The sequence below is a fragment of the Onychomys torridus genome, chromosome 4 (genome assembly GCF_903995425.1).
Source record: "Onychomys torridus chromosome 4, mOncTor1.1, whole genome shotgun sequence".
NCBI lineage: Eukaryota > Metazoa > Chordata > Mammalia > Rodentia > Cricetidae > Onychomys > Onychomys torridus.
Window position 1 is genome coordinate 79,667,493 of NC_050446.1, and position 19,089 is coordinate 79,686,581.

The 19,089-nt window shown below is 38.4% G+C and overlaps 1 protein-coding gene and 2 pseudogenes across 1 annotated transcript in view; all 3 read left to right on the forward strand.

The window, feature by feature from the left end:
• The window catches only part of LOC118581844, a 5,779-nt pseudogene extending 3,656 nt beyond the window's left edge, over positions 1-2,123 (forward strand).
• Ccdc73 (coiled-coil domain containing 73) overlaps positions 1-19,089 on the forward strand; it is a 124,689-nt gene that overhangs the window by 8,485 nt on the left and 97,115 nt on the right. Inside the window, exon 2 of the mRNA XM_036183362.1 lies at positions 16,851-17,008. Coding sequence (XP_036039255.1) covers positions 16,871-17,008 — 138 coding nt within the window. The 5' untranslated portion in view covers positions 16,851-16,870. The remainder of the gene's footprint in view (positions 1-16,850; positions 17,009-19,089) is intronic.
• Positions 3,413-4,644, forward strand: LOC118581325 (annotated as a pseudogene).

Consider the following 19,089-nt stretch of genomic DNA (forward strand, 5'->3'; position numbering starts at 1 on the left):
CAACAAGTGCTTTTAATTGTTAGGCCATCTCTCTAGGCCCCCATAAAACATTTTTTCTATTATTTTTATTTTATGTGTATTGATGTTTTACCTGCAAGTATGCCTGTGTGAGGGTGTTGGGTCCCCTGGAACTGGAGTTACAGACAATTGTGAACTTCCCTGTGGGTGCTGGGAATTTAATCCAGGTCCTATGGAAGAGCAGCCTGTGCTCTTAACTGCTGAGCCGTCTCTTCAGACCCATAAACATTTTTTGGCAGTGATCTATAGTAAGAAATGTATTTCACATTTTGATCTAGTATATAATCTATATACATGGTTACATTGACATGTAATTAAAGATTTGTAAGACATGAATATTACTGATATATTTTAAACTATTTTTATTTTTGTTTCATAGAAATATGCTTTCAACTAAATTGATTATATGTATATATATATATATCTAAGGATTGTGCATCAACTTAAAGTATACAACAAAGTTTTCCCTTCCATTATAGAAGTTTTATATGTATATATACATACACACACACACATATATATGTATATGTCAAGTGTAGTGCTGCAATTGTGAGGCAGAGGCAGGCAGATCTCTGTGAGTCTGAGGCCAACCTGGTCTATATATAGAGTTCCAGGACAGCCAGGGTGTAGTAGAACATTTTAAGGTGTGTTACTTTTGCTTATGTTGCATTTGTTTAACTCTGTGAAGCTGTGTTACTGTGCCTGTGTAAAATACTTGATGGTCTAATAAAGAAGTGGCCAATAGCAAGGCAGCAGGAAGGATAGGCAGGGCTAGCAGGCAGAGAGAATATATAGAGGGAGAAATCTGGGAGGAGAGAGTGAGAAGGAGCCAGAGAAGGGGAGAACATCAGAGGCCAGCCACCCAGCTACACAACCAGCAAGCTGAGGAATAAGAGTAAGATTTATAGAAGTAAGAGAATGGGAAAGCCCAGAGACAAAAGGTAGACAGGATTGATTTAAGATAAGGAAAGCTGGCTGAAAACTAAGCCAAACTAAGGCCAGGCATTCATAATTAAGAATAAGCCTCTGTGTAGATTTATTTGGGAACTAGGTGGCAGCCCTCCCCCACCCTGAAGTGCAAAAACAAACAACACCAGGGCTACATAGGCCTGTCTTAGGGGAAAAAATAACATATATATGCACTCTTGCTTGAAAAGATGATTGAGGACAAAAATCACTGTTAGTTTTTTTAAATATTAAAAAAAAGCAAGAACTGGTGCTCAGCTGCCGTCTCTTCCAAGTTTGGAGAGAGAGAGAGAAGAGTGTGTAGCACGAATCTTAAATGGTCTTATTAATAAGAACAAACCCGGAGCCAGATATTGGGGAGAGCATCAAAAGGAAGGCTATTGTCTTTCCTGGAATTCTAATTTGAGTAGACATCTCCTGAGTGCATCTGATGACCATACTGTCTGCCTATGGGATATAAATTCAGGACCAAAGGAAGGCACAATTGTGGATGCTAAAGCAATCTTTACTGGCTGGCCACTTAGCCAGAGGATGTGGCCTGGCATGTGCTGCATGAGTCCTTGTTTGGATCTGTTGCTGATGACCAGAAACTTATGATATGGGACACTAGATCCAATACCACTTTAAGCCAAGCTATTTGGTAAATGCACACACTGTTGAGGTCATTCAATTCCTACAGCGAGTTCATTCTAGCAGTTGGCTCTGCAGATAAGGCTGTAGCTTTATGGGACCTGTGCAATCTAAAACTTAAACACCCATACGTTTGAACAGCATAAGGATGAAAATTTTCAGGTCCACTGGTCTCCACATAATGAAACTATTCTGGCTTCAAGTGGTACTGATCTCTGAATGTGTGGGATTTAAGTAAAACTGGAGAAGAACAATCACTAAAAGATGGGCCTCCAGAACTTCTGTTTATTCATGGAGGACATACTACCAAGATTTCAGACTTTAGTTGGAACCCCAATGAACCTTGGGTCATTTGCTCAGTGTCTGAAGATAACATCGTGCAGATATGGCAGATGGCTGAAAATATTTACAATGATGAAGAGTTAGATTGTCACGACATCGGAACTGGGGGAGACAAGGATCTTAAACTCAAAGTACGAGGTGTTTCTGTTGAATGTATTGCTACATGAATGCTTGATTTACCAAACTCCAAGAAGGCATTGTATAGTAGGAAATGTAAGTGGGTGGCTTATGTTGTTCTTTACCCTCTGATTCTAGCACTTACAAGTGAGCTGTTGCGTACTGTATCATATTGTAGCTGTTAGGGGAAAAAAAGAAATGTTGCTTAAGAAAGGACATCATTATTGTTTTAAAATACACATTGCTGGGTATTGCCTTTGATCCAACTGTTTTAAGTCCTCATTTCCTCAAACTTTTAAGTGCTTGCTGAAGTTCCCAAATATGCATGGATAATTTTTATACTTTTCCTTCCAACACTTCTTGATTGGCTTTGCAGAAATACTAATTTTTTAAAATTATTTAAAAAAACAAAAACAAAAAACAAGAACCTGGCATTTCCTTCTCTCCAGAGCAACTATTTAAACTTTTAGAAGGCTGATTTAGATAGTCATTTAAAAATTATTGTTTTTAATTATATGTCTCTGTGTGGGTATGTGCACATGTGTGTAGGAGCCTACAGAGGCCAGAAGTGTCAGATTGCCCTGGAGCTGGTTGTGAGCTGCCTGATATGGGTTCTGCTGGAAGTCAAAGTCAGGTTCTGTTAGAGCAGTACATGCCCTTAACCACTGGCCATCTCTCAAGGCCCTATTTATTTACTTTTTGAGACAGTCTCACTATGTATCCTGTGGGAGACCCGCCCTCACCTTTTTTTCCCAGGTACTCTTGAGGAGTGAGGGATAAGAGATTTAGATAGAAATATAGAGGGGGAGAGAGAGAGATAGAAACAGAGGATAGTTTCGGGAGGGCCCCGGATCCTTATACACTGGCCCCTTCTGTCTCTTCTAAAGGGCTTTTTAGAGGAATGCCAAGGGGTGGAGCAAAGACCTCCCCTTGTGCAGCTCTGCTGGGTAAAGCAAGCTCAGATCTCACTAGGAAACCTTTGTGGACTTCCACAGTATTCTAGGTGGGTTTCAAACTCACAATCTTTCTGCCTCAGCCTCCTAAATGCTAGTATTATAGGCTTGTGCCACCACACCAGGCTCTTAGTTAATTCTTTAGACATTTGTTTCCACATGTCTAAATAGTATGCTTGGTTTTTCCAGTTTTACACATTATCCAGTCTATAATGGAAAATGTGATTTAACTTTCTTTCTTTCATAGAAATTAGAGCTTTCCTATAATCTACTCAAAGAACTCTAAATCAGAATACTACATAGGCACTTACAGAGCTATGTTTGATGCAACAAATAGTCAAGTTAGATATTGAACTGGAGTTGGAAGAGGTGAGTCGGGTCTCAAAATGGAGGGCCATGATCCAAAGGAACCAGAACAGTTGAGGAAGCTGTTTATTGGTGGTCTGAGCTCTGAAACCACAGATGATAGCTTAAGAGAACATTTTGAAAAATGGGGCACACTTACAGACTGTGTGGTAATGAGAGATCCCCAAACAAAACGTTCCAGGGGCTTTGGTTTTGTGACCTACTCCTGTGTTGAAGAGGTAGATGCTGCAATGTGTGCTCGGCCACACAAGGTTGATGGGCGTGTGGTGGAACCAAAGAGAGCTGTTTCTAGAGAGGATTCTGTAAAGCCTGGTGCCAATTTAACCGTGAAGAAAATTTTTGTTGGTGGTATTAAAGAAGATACAGAATACAATCTGAGAGACTGCTTTGAAAAGTAGTGGCAAAATTGAAACCATAGAAGTTATGGAAGACAGGCAGAGTGGAAAAAAGAGAGGATTTGCTTTTGTAACTTTTGATGATCATGACACAGTTGATAAAATTGTTGTTCAGAAATACCACACTATTAATGGGCATAATTGTGAAGTGCAAAAGGCCCTTTCTAAACAAGAGATGCAGTCTGCTGGATCACAGCGAGGTCGTGGAGGTGGATCTAGCAACTTTATGGGTCGTGGAGGAAACTTTGGAGGTGGTGGAGGTAATTTTGGTTGTGGTGGAAACTTTGGTGGAAGAGGAGGCTATGGTGGTGGAGGTGGTGGCAGCCGAGGTAGTTATGGAGGTGGTGATGGTGGCAACTATGGTGGTGGTCCTGGTTACAGCAGTAGAGGAAGCTATGGTGGTGGTGGACCAGGCTATGGATACCAAGGTGGTGGATATGGTGGTGGTGGAGGAGGATATGATGGTTACAATGAAGGAGGAAATTTTGGTGGAGGTACTGTGGTGGTGGTGGGAACTATAATGACTTTGGAAATTATAGTGGACAACAGCAATCAAATTATGGGCCCATGAAAGGGGGCAGTTTTGGTGGAAGAAGCTCAGGCAGTCCCTATGGTGGTGGCTATGGATCTGGTGGTGGAAGTGGTGGATATGGTAGCAGAAGGTTTAAAAAAAAAAAAAAAAGCAGAAAAGGGCTACAGTTCTTAGCAGGAAAGAGAGCGAGGAGTTGTCAGGAAAGCTGCAGGTTACTTTGAGACAGTCGTCCTAAATGCATTAGAGGAACTGTAAAAATCTGCCACAGAAGGAGCGATGATCCATAGTCAGAAAAGTTACTGCAGCTTAAACAGGAAACCCTTCTTGTTCAAGCCTGTCATAGCCACAGTTTGCAAAAAGTGCAGCTATTGATTCATGCAATGTAGTGTCAATTAGATGTACATTCCTGAGGTCTTTTTATCTGTTGTAGCTTTTTCTTTTTCTTTTTCTTTTCATTACATCAGGTACATTGCCCTGTAAATTGTGGTAGTGGTACCAGGAATAAAAAATTAAGGAATTTTTAACTTTTCAAAAAAAAAAAAATAGTCAAGTTAGCTATACAAAAAAGTAAAGTATGATTTTAAAACAAAACACCTCTTCCAATAGTCATAGTTTCTAAGGCAAGAAACAAATACCAATTCACATAGATGTAATTTAAAGTGTATTTTTGATAAATAAATAATATTATGATTTTGACTCATTATAAAGAGTAGGAATATTTTGATGGAAATAATTTAGCCTTTGTAATAATGAAAATATAGTAGGCCTCTTAAATCATCACTTTAGTCTTACCTTGTAACTCTGGCTGGCCTGGAGCTCCTATGTAGACCAGGCTGGCTTTGAACTCCCAGAGATGTATCTGCCTCTGCCTACTTCAGCTAGGATTTAATTTTTTTTTTGTGTAACATTGGACTGTAAGTAGTAGATATGATCTATTAAAGGAAATACTTCTCTTTCTGATTAAATATGAGTAATATTTAGAACATTTCATAGTGTATTGATGCACAGTTGTAATCCTAACACTTGGGAGGGAGCAAACAGCAAGAGGACCATGAATTTGAAGCCAGTTTGGGCTGCATAATGGGTTCTAGCCTAGGTTATGTGGTGTATTCCATCTTGAACCACATAGTGAGACCCTGTTTCAACAAAACAAACTCAGCAGTAACAAATTACTGATACTTAAAAAGTCTCTACAGTATAGAAAGCATAATCAAAAATAGTTGTTTTTAAAATATTTTCTTCATAATTATTTATTTACCTAGTTAATTCAGTTAAAATACGTTTTAAGTCTCAATAGTCCTTTTATTTATTTTTTAAAAAATCTGAGCCTATCTTTTTTTGTCTTAAAGTAGAAGTTTATTGTCAGATTAAAGAGGCTGAGGAAAAACTAATATCTTCCCTCATTACCCAATTGACAAAATAGTCATTTTTACTTGACTAGTCCCTCTAAGTTCAGTGATTTTTATTTTTTATTTTTTTTTTAATTTTTAGTTTTTCAAGACAAGATTTATCTGTTTAACAGTCCTGGCTGTCCTGGAACTCACTCTGCAGACTAGGCTGGCCTCAAACTCACAAAGATCTGCCTGCCCCTGCATACTGAGTGCTCGGATCAAAGGTGTGCACCACCACTGCCCAGTCGTTTATTTTAAACTTAAACATGTGTATGCTTGTATGCGTGAGTGGGCATGAGTGCATGTGTGGAAGGAGGTCAGAGAACAACTTTTGGGAGTCAGCTCTTGCCTTCCACCTTGTTGAAGTGGGTTTCTCTTGTTTCTGCCACTGTGTGAGTGCTCCAGATTAGCTGGCCTGTAAGTGCTTGGCTAATTCTCCTATCTTGGTCTTCCATTTTGTTGTAGGAGTGCTGGGATTACAGCTGTGCATCATTGTGTCTGGCTTTTTAAGTAAGTTTGGAAACTGTAACTCAGGTCATGGCAAGCACTTTGGATGTTTTTCATCATAACGTATAGGAAGAAATACATTATAAATTTCAGAGAATATAGGGATCAAAGGAAAATATTGATGAAATTACTTTGTCATAAGTATGCAGTCCATGTAAACTTTTGTAAGTACTAATTTACTGAGCACTTGCTTTGTACTTATGTGGTAGTTTAAATGTGCTTGACCCTCATACGCTCATAAGGAGTAGCACTATTAGGAGGTGTGGCTTTGTTGGAGTGGGTATGGCCTTGGAGGAAGTATGTCACTGTGAGAGTGGACTTTGAAGTCTCATATATGTTCAAGCCACACTCAGTGACTCAGAATACTTCCTGTTGCCTGCAGGTCAAGATGTAGAAATCTTAGCTTCTCCAGCACCATGTCTGTCTGCATGACACCATATAGGCAGTCTATGGTGATATTGGACTAAACCTCTAAAACTATAAGCCAGCCCAATTAACTCTTTTTCTTTTATAAGAGTTGCCATGGTCATGGTGTCTCTTCACAGCAATAGAAACCCTAACTAAGACCACCTATAACTATTATGTGAAAGAGTGAATGAAAGAGGAACATAATAAGTGCTTATCATTAAGAAACACCCCAGTTGTGAGCTAGATTGGTTATACATAAAACACCTTGTGAATCTTTAAACTGTAGAGTTCACTTTAAGCACACAGAAGAATTTAGAAAATGGAGAGGTTGTTGTGATTTAATGTGTTCAAGGGTTAGATTCCTGGAGAGAAATGAGCCTTGAGTTGGGTATAATAGATCTAGCCCTCTGCCCCTGCCCTGTCATTCTCTCTCTTTCTCTGTGTGTGTATGTTTGGGGAGAGGGTGAAAACTTATTCTAGATACAGAGGTAGGAATGAATGTAGATTACAGTTAAGAAACTATAATAGAGGGAATCATTTGCCTATTGAAGGAGGAGTGGAAAAAAACCCTAGAAAATGAAGACCCTGAAACTCAGAAGTACACTTAAGCTCTAACTGCATTGCAGAAAGAGCCATTTCAAGTTTGGAAACTGATGAGTAGTGTCTGTAAAATAGTAATGAAGAAAGTTTGTGGGGTAGATTGAAGTAGGATAAAAATTAAAGAAATAACAAGAAAAAGCATGCGGTAATAAGGATTTAACTAGGTTACTAATGGGGAATCATGATGTAGAATGAGTCTGAGGGCCAATATGAAGGAAAAGCCAACAATATGGTTTGATTTACAGAACGAAGGGGAAAGTGAAAGTTAGAATCCAAGAGAATGTGATTGAGTGTGTGTGTGGGAATGGACAAGCAGGCCAAAGGAGCAGAGGGAGAGAATAAGAGAGGCAGACAACAAAGCTGTTGTGTGCATTGGGGATTTAATTTAAATATGTGACACCACTGAAAGAGATGAACTTAGAAAGATTTGTGAAGGGAGACAAATCACAGACTGTGTTTCACTAAACATAGGCTGAGAAATGCTCCTGAATCCTTGGGCGATTGCTGAAGATGCACAGGGAATCACTCATATGGTAGACATGTGATAGAACTGTTGAGTTGGAAGTCACTATCCCAGAACTGTTAGTTTGTCTGTAGTCACATTGCTTCCTATTAACAGATTTGTTAATATCAGCTAGTTCCCAGTCTGATGCTCTTTAAATAGTAGAGGATCATTGATTTACTGACGTCAGTGTCTAGGTAAGTGAGGTAAATTCATTTAATGTCTGACTAATATTTAAGCTTTTATAATACTTCCTGTCCTAGAAGACACAACATGGCCAAAATAAATGAGCTTTTCTTCTCAGAAAGCAGGAAATGAAGAAATAGGACTTAAAAAATTAGCACATGACTAGTACATAAATTTAGATACTGCTACGTGTTATAAAAAGTAGGACAATGTACTAATGGGTCAGTAGGTATGGTCCATACTGAAGTGGCAGTTTATATGATCAAATAGGAGATTGGTTTTGAAATCTTGTTTGAAACCTTAGGTTAAACATGGTAGACTAACCACATTAAATTTTCTCTGCCACACTTGTTGTAATGTTTAAAAGTATTCTAACTCATAAACAAGAGGGAACAAGAAGTGATTTAAAAGTTTTTGTTAGAGGGGCTGGAGAGATTGTTCAGTGGTTAAGAGCATTGGCTACTCTTCCAGAGGACCCAAGTTCTATTCCCAGAACCCACATGGCAGTTTACAGCCATCTGTAGCTCCAATACCAATGGATCCAGTGCCCTCTCTGGCCTCCACCAGCACTGCATACATGTGGTTCACAGACATACAGGCAGGCAGACTACCAATACACAGAATAAAAATGAAGGCAAAACCCAAAACAGCAAAACAGAAAAAATCCATGCATCTATTTGTATATAAAAAAGTACTTTCCAGCAGGTAGGTAGAAGAGTGGTATGATTGGCTTAAAAGTTTGGAAGTAGGCTTGACTCTTGGAGACACCAAGTATTCTGAAAAGTGTAGGTAAGATTTGCTCACAATAAGGCAATTTTGTTGAAAATCTATGAATATTATGTGAATCTTCCCAGGCTTTCTGCCCCAAGGAGATAGAAGTTGATGCTCTAAAAAAAATCGAATTGTGGCAATAATGACAGAGGTACACCGTCTATGACAGATGTTGTGCCTTAGGGCCGAAAATGAAAACTAAGTAAAAATCTCACTGAACTTTGGAAAGCTTACATCCTAACTTTCATGCATCTATCAGAATGTACACTGCACTTTATCCTCTCTTTCACTTCAAGAGATTGGCAAATTCTCTGGAAAAGATGAAAAGCCTGAGGGAAAACTTGTTTGCCTATTAACATTGGAGGGAGAAACCCCTATTCTATTTTTGTTACCTGATCAGTCTGTCAGTCAATTAGCCTTTTCTCAGTGTTTCCATTGATATTTTTACTGCATGCTTCCACTAAAAAAGAAAAAAAAGTTACCCCAGCTCTGTTGAGGTAGATTTTCCATGCTGTATAGTTCATTCAGAGTATGCAGTCTGGTTATTTTTAGTGTATTCAGTTGTACAACTATCACCACAAACAGTTCTAGAACATTTCCTTCAAAGAAACCCCATACCCATTGGTAGTCAGTCCTAAATCCCCCATAATCCCCCTCTCACCTTGCCCTAAGCAACCATTGATCCACATCCTGTATCTATGAGTTTGCCTGATCTGGACATTTCATGTAAATGGAACAAAACACATCTCTATTGATTATATTCCTAAAATGTATATACTGTCTGAAGTTAATCAAACCTTTATTCTTTCTTGTATAATATTGTAGTTTATATTGATTTCTTTCATTTCTCTTCAGATTTTGACAAGCTTCTTTTACACCCTTCCTTTCTGTTTACTTCACCTTCATGATACAGCACTGTCATCCTTTTATAAGTTAGAGGAATGTTTACTGACATGGTTGCCGTTATTTTTATTTTTCTCTTAGAATGTTTCCAACTTTCATCTCAGATTGGTTTCATTCTTTTAAAATTCTTTTGTGGTGTTCTGTCAAATTTTCTGTTTTGTTTTCTCTGAAATTGCATTTTTCCTCATGAAAACATCTTATTTAGCTATGGTGGTGGCACACGCCTTTAATCCCAGCACTTGGGAGGCAGAGGCAGGTATATCTCTAGGAATTCCAGCTAGCCAGGGCCACATAGTGAGACCCTGTCTTAAAAAGGGTCTTTTACAATTTCCTTTCTTTTTTCATTCATTTAAAAATATTTCATTTTGTGCATATGATGTTTTGCAGCATTCCTATATGTCTGTGTGTAGTGAGTATGCCTTGTGCTGGCAGAAATCAGGAGAATGTTAGATCCCCTGGGACTGGAGTTACACATGGTTGTGAACTACCATGTGGGTGCTGAAAACTGAACCCAGGTCTTCTGAGTCATCTCTTCCCCCCGCCTTTTTATTCTTAAACATACTTTTCCAGAAACTGATTTGTAATTCTGTGAAATTCACACTTTTTTTTTCTTCGAGACAGGGTTTCTCTGTGTAGCTTTGTGCCTTTCCTGGAACTCGCTCTGTAGCCCAGGCTGGCTTCATAGAGATCTGCCTGGCTCTGCCTCCCAAGTGCTGGGATTAAAGGCATGTGCTACCACCACTTGGCTTGAAATTCATACTTTTAAAACATACAACTCAATAGTTTTGTAGTAAATTCTAAAAATTGTACAACTACCACCACCACTATCAAATTCCAGAGCATTCTATCATCTCAAAAAGACTCATTTCCTGTCTCCCCTCGTGTCTGGCAACCACTTATCTATTCCTGTCTGTATAGATTTGCTAGTTCCAGATGCTTCATGTAAATAGAATCAATAACACCTGGCCTTTTGTGTTTGGTTTCTTTTACTGAGCATAATGATGTTTAGGTCTGTTCATCTTATAGCAAGTACCAAAATCTTACTCTTTTTTTTTTTATGACACGTACTGGTCTACTATGCAGATATGCTGCATTTTGTCATTTTGTTTATCCGTTCATCAATTGATGGACGTTTGAGTTGTTTTTACTTTTTATTTCTTGTGACCAATGCTGTGATGAATAGTCATACACAATCTTTTTTGTCATTTTGTTTATCCGTTCATCAATTGATGGACGTTTGAGTTGTTTTTACTTTTTATTTCTTGTGACCAATGCTGTGATGAATAGTCATACACAATCTTTTTTTGATAGAGATTTCCATTTTTACTGGACTTATGCCTAGGGGTAGAATGCTGGGTCATGTTGTAGCTCCATGTTTAACCTTTTGAGGAACTGCCAAACTGTTTTTCAGAGTGGCTCAATGATTTTATATTCCCACCAGCAATGTAAGTGATAAGTTTTCCTTAACAAGTCTGTGTGTGTGTGTGTGTGTGTGTGTGTGTGTGTGTATGTGCGTGTGTGCACGCGTGCACATACATTGTCAGAGATGTTTGGAGTTGAATCTAGGGCCTTACACATGCTAGATATGCACTCTGCTACTGAGCTACATATGTAACATCTTCTTTTATTTATCCAGCTGTATTATCTTAATATATCTGAGATAGTATCTCTTTGTGGTTTTGATTTTTATCATCTTAATGAGTAATGATAGTAAATATATTTCATGTTGATACTGGTCACATGTACACTATACTATACACATGCACACATACAAACATATATGCTTTGGAGGTAAATTTTATTCTAATTCCATGGCTGTTTTTTTTTTTTTTGTGGTTTGGTCATAGGAAGCTATTATATATTTGAAGTAAAATTTTTGTCAAATATATGCTTTGCAAATATTTTTTCTTACTTTATAGATTGCCTTTATTTTATTATGTTCTTTAAAGTACAAACATTTTAAATTTTGATGAATCCAGTCTGCAAAACCAGATATCCTTATGTTGTTCTTGTTTATTTTCTTAGAGGGAAAATTCCAAGCCTTTTGCAATTCAGTATTTTATTAATTACTTTTATTGTTGCTGTGACCAAAAGAGCTCACAAGAAACAACTTGACGGAAGGAAGGGTTTGTTTTGGCTTTTGTTTGGCTTTTGGTTTCCATCATGGTGGGGAAGGTCACTCAATGGAGATAGCGAGGCTCCATACGTGGTGCCAGGACCTTGTAGCAGGTATTCATTTTCACATGGCATTGACCCGAAAGCAGGCTTAGGCTGTGGTCCTCAAGGACCCTGGACGTTGGAGGTAGACCGAGCAGAGTTCTTCAGAGAACACGCCGGACTGCGCCACACCTTTGCCAGACCCTGCAACCTACCTATCCCTTCATTTGTAAGTTACCCCACAAAATAAACCTCCCTTTTAACTACGTAGAGCGGCCTTAATAATTTCACCAATTACCCACCCCACAATGACCCTCATCCTGCAACTAGGCTGTACGTCCTGAAGGCCCACAAATTAATCCCAGTAGTACCACAGCTGGGAACTAAACATTCCAACACAAGAGCTGGTGGGTAGCTCACATTAAAATCATAGACATTTGCTGTCAGTGGTGAATTTTTCATAGATTCCCTCTATTAGGCTGAAATTCCTGCCTATCCTTAGTTTGTTGAGAATTTTATCATGAGAAGGTATTAGACTTTGTCAAACACTTTTCTTGCATTTATTAAGAGGATCCTATTGTTTTTTTTTTTCCTTTATCCCATCAATACGGTTTAGTACATTGAATGGTTTTTTTTTTTTTTAACATATCAAACCAACTTTATATTCCTGGGATAAATGCTACTTGGTTATGATATGTAATTCCTTTTGTGTATTTGGTAGAATTTTATTGAGCATTTACATGTTCTTATTCCTACAAACTGTTGATTTATGGTTTTACTTTCCTGTGAAATATTTGTCTTGTTTCTGCATGAAGATAATATTGCCTTTGTAAAGTTAATTAGTAGTGTGTTTTCTTCTCTATTGTTCCCCTGAAAAGTTTTGTGTATTTATTCTTTAAATTTTTTGGTAAAATTTACCAGTAAACAATCTGGTCCTGAGCTTTTTATTTTGTGAGAAATTTCCTAATCATTAATTTGGTCTTCTGACTCTTGAAAGGTTTATATAAATTTTTGTCTTGAGTCAGTTGGGAAGTTTATCTGCTTTGAGGAATCGTCCCATTTATTCATGATACCTCATTTGTTGTTAACATTCTTTTTTATAGTAATGTGATAAAATGATTCAGTTCTCCCTACAGGCATTTGGCTCAGAGCAGAGCAGTGTCCAGTACCATTAAAGTTCTATTAATGTCAATCAACACCCATTTTAATGTTTGAGAAGCTTGGATCTTGAGGGCTGATTTGACTACCTAGTTTTCAGCCGTTGGACCATTTCTTTGGTATGGTGCCTCTCCATCTTGATGGGAGGATGTTTAGCAAAGCAGCTCCTTTTTAACAGCTGCTCAGACCCCCTCATGGCAACTGCTTTGAACACTCTATGCATGTGTTCAGAAAGCTACCCATTATGTGGCTCCAGAAGGCACTACAACTGTTCAAACAGCTTGGGCCAGGCCTTTTGCCATCGCCAACCTCAGTGCACACTATTAGCAGCCATTTTCATCCAGGCCAATATGGGAGTGCTTTCCATGGTGACCCAGCAGAAGACCTATAATAGGGCAAACACAATCCTCTATTTGCACGAAGGGGTAAATGGAGTGACTGGTGCAAAACTCCCCTGCCATACACCCCCTTACTGGCTATATAAGCAGACTCTTTGACTTCCTTTTCAAGCCGTTCTGGTACTGCCCTCTTACGTGCCTCCTGGTGGTATACATTAGCTTCATTAGATTTTCTTTTGTGGTTTTGTTTCCTTTTGGTCTTTGTCATTGGTAGAGCAGGCTGAGTTGGTAACATGGAAACAGTGAGAGCAGATCAGTGGCTGTAGTAGTAGTAGTTAGAGCATGGCTGGTGAGTTCTATGGAGAAGAAACTGTGAGGAGCAGAGATGCCAGGGCAGATGCCAAGGACTGCGGTTTCAGTTGCTGGGAGGATTCCAGGGATGTGACAAGCTTTAAGGGCCAAAGGTCCTGAAACCCAAGGCCCGAGAGCTATAGAACTGGCTGTGGTTAAAGGCCAGTAGTTTTGACACTGTAGATAGGAGAGCCGTAATAGTTGCCACTGTAGTAGCTGAGAGTTCCGACACCCAGACTTTCCCAGGGATTGTAACACACAGTCACTATTTGCTGTTGCTGCTCACTGCTACTTGAAGTTGGTAATGACAAGAGCTGGCAAGTGTCAGGGACACTGGTGGTTAAAGGTCAGGGCAATAAGCTTCTCACTGATTATCTAGAGCAGTAACTCACTGGCTTTGAATCTGTGGTGTAGCAGGCTTCTGACTCTTGTATCTGAAGTTGTAAACCTCAAGGATGCTGGTCTAGGTCCTGGGTCCTCCAGGGTCTAGGGCTGCCAAACTAGAAGAATCTCTTCACTTCTTCACAACTTCTAATCAGGTAGAACAGGACCCAGGCAGCCCATGACATCACAACATTCTCTTGTTCATCCTTGATTTCTGCCATCTGAATCTTCTTTCTCTTATTCTTGAAAAGCCTAAACATTTGTCAGTTTTTAAAATATTTTTTAAAAAGCATTTTTTGCATCATTAGCAGTTTTCTCCTTCTAGTATCTGTTTCATTTATTTCTGCTCTTTTTGTAATTTTACCTTTGGTTTCGCAGGACATGTTGGGTGACACATGATAATTTTTGGTAATTTTATACAAATCTTATTTCCCTAACTCTCTCTCTGTGTGTATGTGTGTGTTTATGTGTAGTATATATGTGATTATGTGGGTCTGTGCATGTGGAGACCAGAGGTCAATGTTGGGTGTCTTCCTCAGTTGCTTTCCACCTTATTTTTTGAGACAGGGCCTTTTACTGAACCTGGAGATCACTGATTTAACTAGGCTGGCTGGCCAGTGATCTCCAGGAATCTTCCTGTTGTCATCATCCCAGCTCTGGGATTATAGACATGTGCCACTGTGCCTAGGTTTTATGTGGGTGCTGGGGATCCAAACACAGGTCTGTTTGTTTTCATAGCAAGTACTTTACTGACTGAGCTACCTCTCCAGCTTCTGAGTGCTCTACTTCTTTACTAATAATTTGCTTTCCTTTATTTTTTGTTACTATAATAGGATTCTCTGTTGTTTCTTCAATTCTGCCAGTTGTTGTTTCATATAATTTGATGCTCCATTGTTTAGGTGCATGAATATTTAAAATTTTTGTATCCTCTTTGTAGATTGGTCTTTTTTTTTTCTTCTGTAAGATGCCCTTTGGTGTCTTGAGTAGCATAGTGTGATGGCTATCCTTGATTGTCAACTTTTCACACCTGGGAAGAGGAAACCTCAGCTGAAGAATTGCCTTCGTCAGATAGACTTGTGAACATATCTGTGGAGAATTTTATTGATTGCTAATTGGGTTGGGGACAGCCTAACCTACTGTGCGCCACCCCTAGGCAAGTTGTGTCGGGAAGGTAGATGAGCAAGCCAGTTGGCAGCATTCCTCCATGGTCTCTGTTTTAGTTCCTGCCTCCAGGCTCCTGCCTTGAGTTCCTGCTTTGGCTTTTCTTCATAATGGACTGTATCCTGTAAAATGAGACAGACTCTTTTCTCCCCAAGTTACTTTGGTCATGGTGTTTATCACAGCAACAGAAAACAAATAAGAATACACATTATCACTGTAAGTGATAATACTCTTGAAAGTATCAATCTTTTTTTCTCTGGTTGGTTTTAAGATTATTTTCACATTATTTTAGGTCACTTCACTATGATAACTGAGTGTTGATTTTTTTATTTACTAACTGTGGTCAATCTTCAAACACATCAGTTATCTGTTTTTTAAAAATTATTTATTTTAGAAAATAGAGATTTCGATGAATTAAAAGTCTGCCAGTGGTACATACTTATAATCCAGCATTTGAGAGGCTGAGTTAAGAGTATTGGAAGAGTGAAGATAACCTAGATACAGTGGGAGGCCATGTCTTAACAACAACAACAACAACAACAACAACAACAACAACATGCTGTTTGATTGATAATTTCAAGATTGGCTTAATTTCTTTCAACGTAGTGATGCTAGTTGCTTTGTATGTGCTAGTGTAGTGCATATCTGCTTCTCTTGTCACTTATTTCTGCTGGTTCTTATAATATACAGCTTTCTTTCCCTGACTAATTTGTGTGCTGTTTATTGATTTGAAAAACTGTGTGTGAAGATTCCAGGATAATAGGAAGGAAGAACTTTATTTGCTTCTTCAAGGTTCTTCAGGACATTACCAATGTGGAAGCATTTAAAACTGTTTGAATAGTTTGAAGTTTCTTTCACTTAACACATATATCTGAAATTAAGATGAGTGTTTGCTAGAGGTTAACACTGGGAGAAGAGAATATGGCCACAAAGAGGCCTGTGATAATGGTAGGAATCTGCATTTTGATTATGATCATAGTAACAATAAATGTGCATAGAAGCATGTATATATATACACAAATCCATGTATCACTGGAAAATTTCTAATAAATTATATGGATTGTACCAATATCAGATATACATTTTAAATATTGTGCCATGGTTATACAAGATAGTAATACTGGAGATGACTGAATGGATGGTCCATAGGACTTCCCTGGGCTTATCTTTGCAACTGCTTTTGAATTTAAAATTATTTCAGATTGAAAAATTGAAAAAGTTTCTTATAACTTGACTTATACACTTTATCAGTTGAGATGTTTAAGTACCTGGGTTTTTAATAAAAGGCCAAAGGCCTCTTCCAATTTTATTGAATCTGAAGTTTGCATTGCTAATTAGTGTCAGCACTATCTTTGAAAAGTAGCTTCATGTGAAAGCAAAGTTTAGAAAGAGAATGTGTGGCATCGTGCTTTGGTGAAGGGTCAAGCCTTGTCTGCAATATTAGGAACCCAGCCTTCACAAGTTTGGAGTGTAGGGGAAGAAAGTGTAGCCTTAAAGGGTGCTCAGGTACCAGAAAAACCCTTAAACCATGAGAAGTAGAATAGAGTCATTGATGCCGAGTGTCTTTCTATGAATATTGGAGTATGAGGGATAGCAACATTGTTATTTAGTGTTGAACCTGGAGGATTATGGGATAATGTTTTTATGGTAATTATGGTTTTTCTAGAAAAACACAGATAATCTTTTTTAAGTTAAAACTCTTTTTGAATTGCAGAAAATAAAATAAGTATTAACATGGAAGATAGTTTCAACACCAGGTCATCATCATCTACCTTCATTCTTCAGAGTTCTTCAGAGACAATGGCTTCTATTCAGCTCCTGGATTTCAGAACAAGTTTACTTGAAGCACTAGAAGAGCTGCGTATGAGAAGGGTGAGTCCCTCTTAAAGTTTTCAATAGAGAGTCTTGATTTTTTCCCAGGTTTTTTAAAATTAATTAATTAATTAATTAATTAATTAATTAATTAAAATTTTTAAGAAGCCCAAACCACCTCTTATTTATAAAGAAAAAAATATAACTGTGGAGTTGGTTGTCTTCTCTTTCTCCTACTTGGGTTCTAGGGGGCGGGAGAGGGAGAGGGGTAAAGAGAGCCTAAACAATTGTAAAAGGTACTGGCTGTAGCAGATGTGTTGGCTAGTTTTTATGTCCACTTGACACCTAAGGTCATCTGAGAATAAGACATCTTAATTGAGATTGGCCCGTAGGCAGGTCTGCAGGGCATTTCTTAATAGATGTAGGAGGGCCCAGCTCACCCTGGGGAGTGTCATCTCTGGGCAGATAGTTCTGGATAGTATAAGAATCTGAGCAAGCCTTTAATCCCAGCACTTGGGAGGCAGAGCCAGGCAGATCTCTGTGAGTTTGAGGCCAGCCTGGTCTATAGAGTGAGATCCAGGACAGGCTCCAAAAGCTACTCAGAGAAACCCTGTCTCAAAAAACAACAAAACAACAAAACAAAACAAAACAAAACAAAACAAAACAAAACAAAACAAAACAAAACAAAAGAATCTGAGCAAGCTAGAGAGAGTAAGCAGGTAAGCAGCTGTCCTTCATGGCCTTTGCCTTAGTTCCTGCTTCCAGGTTCCTGCCATCATGTCTTGCTTTGACTTTCTTGGACTACAGGCTATAAGATTAAATAAACTCTTTCAAGTTACCTTTGGTCATGGTGTTTTGTGCTGGCTAATTTTATATCAACTTGACACAAGCTGGAGTTATCTGAGAAGAGGGACCCTCAGTTGAGAAAATGCCTTCCTAAGATCCAGCTGTAGGAAGCCTGTGAGGCATTATCTTAGTTAATGATTGATATGGGAAGGCCCAGCCTATTGTGGGTGGTGTCATCCCTGGGCTGATGGTCCTGGGTTCTATGAGAAAGCAGGCTGAGTAAGCCACACACCTTCACAGTTTCGGTGTCTGTTTCTGCCTCCATATATCTTTGTCTTCCATGATGAACTGTTATATGGAAGTATCCATTTCCTTCCCAAGTTGCTTTTGGTTGTGGTGTTTCATTACAGCAATATTAACTCTTAAGATAGTGTTTCTATTACAGCAATAGAAACCCTAAAACAGCAAGATAATTGTATAATGCAAAACTTCAAAAGCATTCTCTTCCTGAGCTTGTGCTGATCTAAGTCTGAATACTGTATTGTTAACTCTGTTATAAGGCAGACTGCAACTACTTCTGGAAAGAAGAAAATGAACAAAAGCCACTGTAGCAATGACCTCGAGTTTTTGCTTGGCTTTGTTGTGGTTTATTTTTGTTTTCATCTAATGTTCATTATTGACTAGCTACTCTCTTAGGTACTTTGTTGTTAGAATTTCTCTTCTTTCTTTTTAAATTTTAAACTTAACATCTTCTAAAAGATTATTTTGTGTATATAAGTGCCCTATCTGCATGTATGCCTTTATGCCAGAAGAGGGCATCAGATCCCATTATAGATGTTTGTGAGCCACCATGTAGTTGCTGGGAATTGAACTCAGGACCTTTGGAAGAGCAACCAGAGCTCTTAACTTCTGAGTCATATCTCCAGCCCCAAGTAAGCATTCTGTTTAAATTTTTTATTTTTATTTTTTTTGAGATAGGGTTTCTCTGTGTAACAGTCTTGGCTGTCCTGGAACTCACTTTGTAGACCAGGCTGGTCTCAAACTCACAGAGGTCTGCCTGCCTCTGCCTCTTGAGTGCTGGGATTAAAGGTGTACACTACCACCACTGGACTAGTATTTCTTTTAACATCTGCAAAATCTCATATTCTAGACAAGGAAGTCAACACTCCTGTTCTGAAAATAAGCTCCAAGTGAGAAAAAAATCTGAAACATTATAAACCTTGTTCTGAGTTTTAAAATTATTTAACTTTTTTACTATAAATTTCATACCATATAAGTTGCATATTAGCATAACATTTTATATAAAAATTATATAAAAGTTATCTATTAGTATAACAAAAATGTGTTTAAAGAAG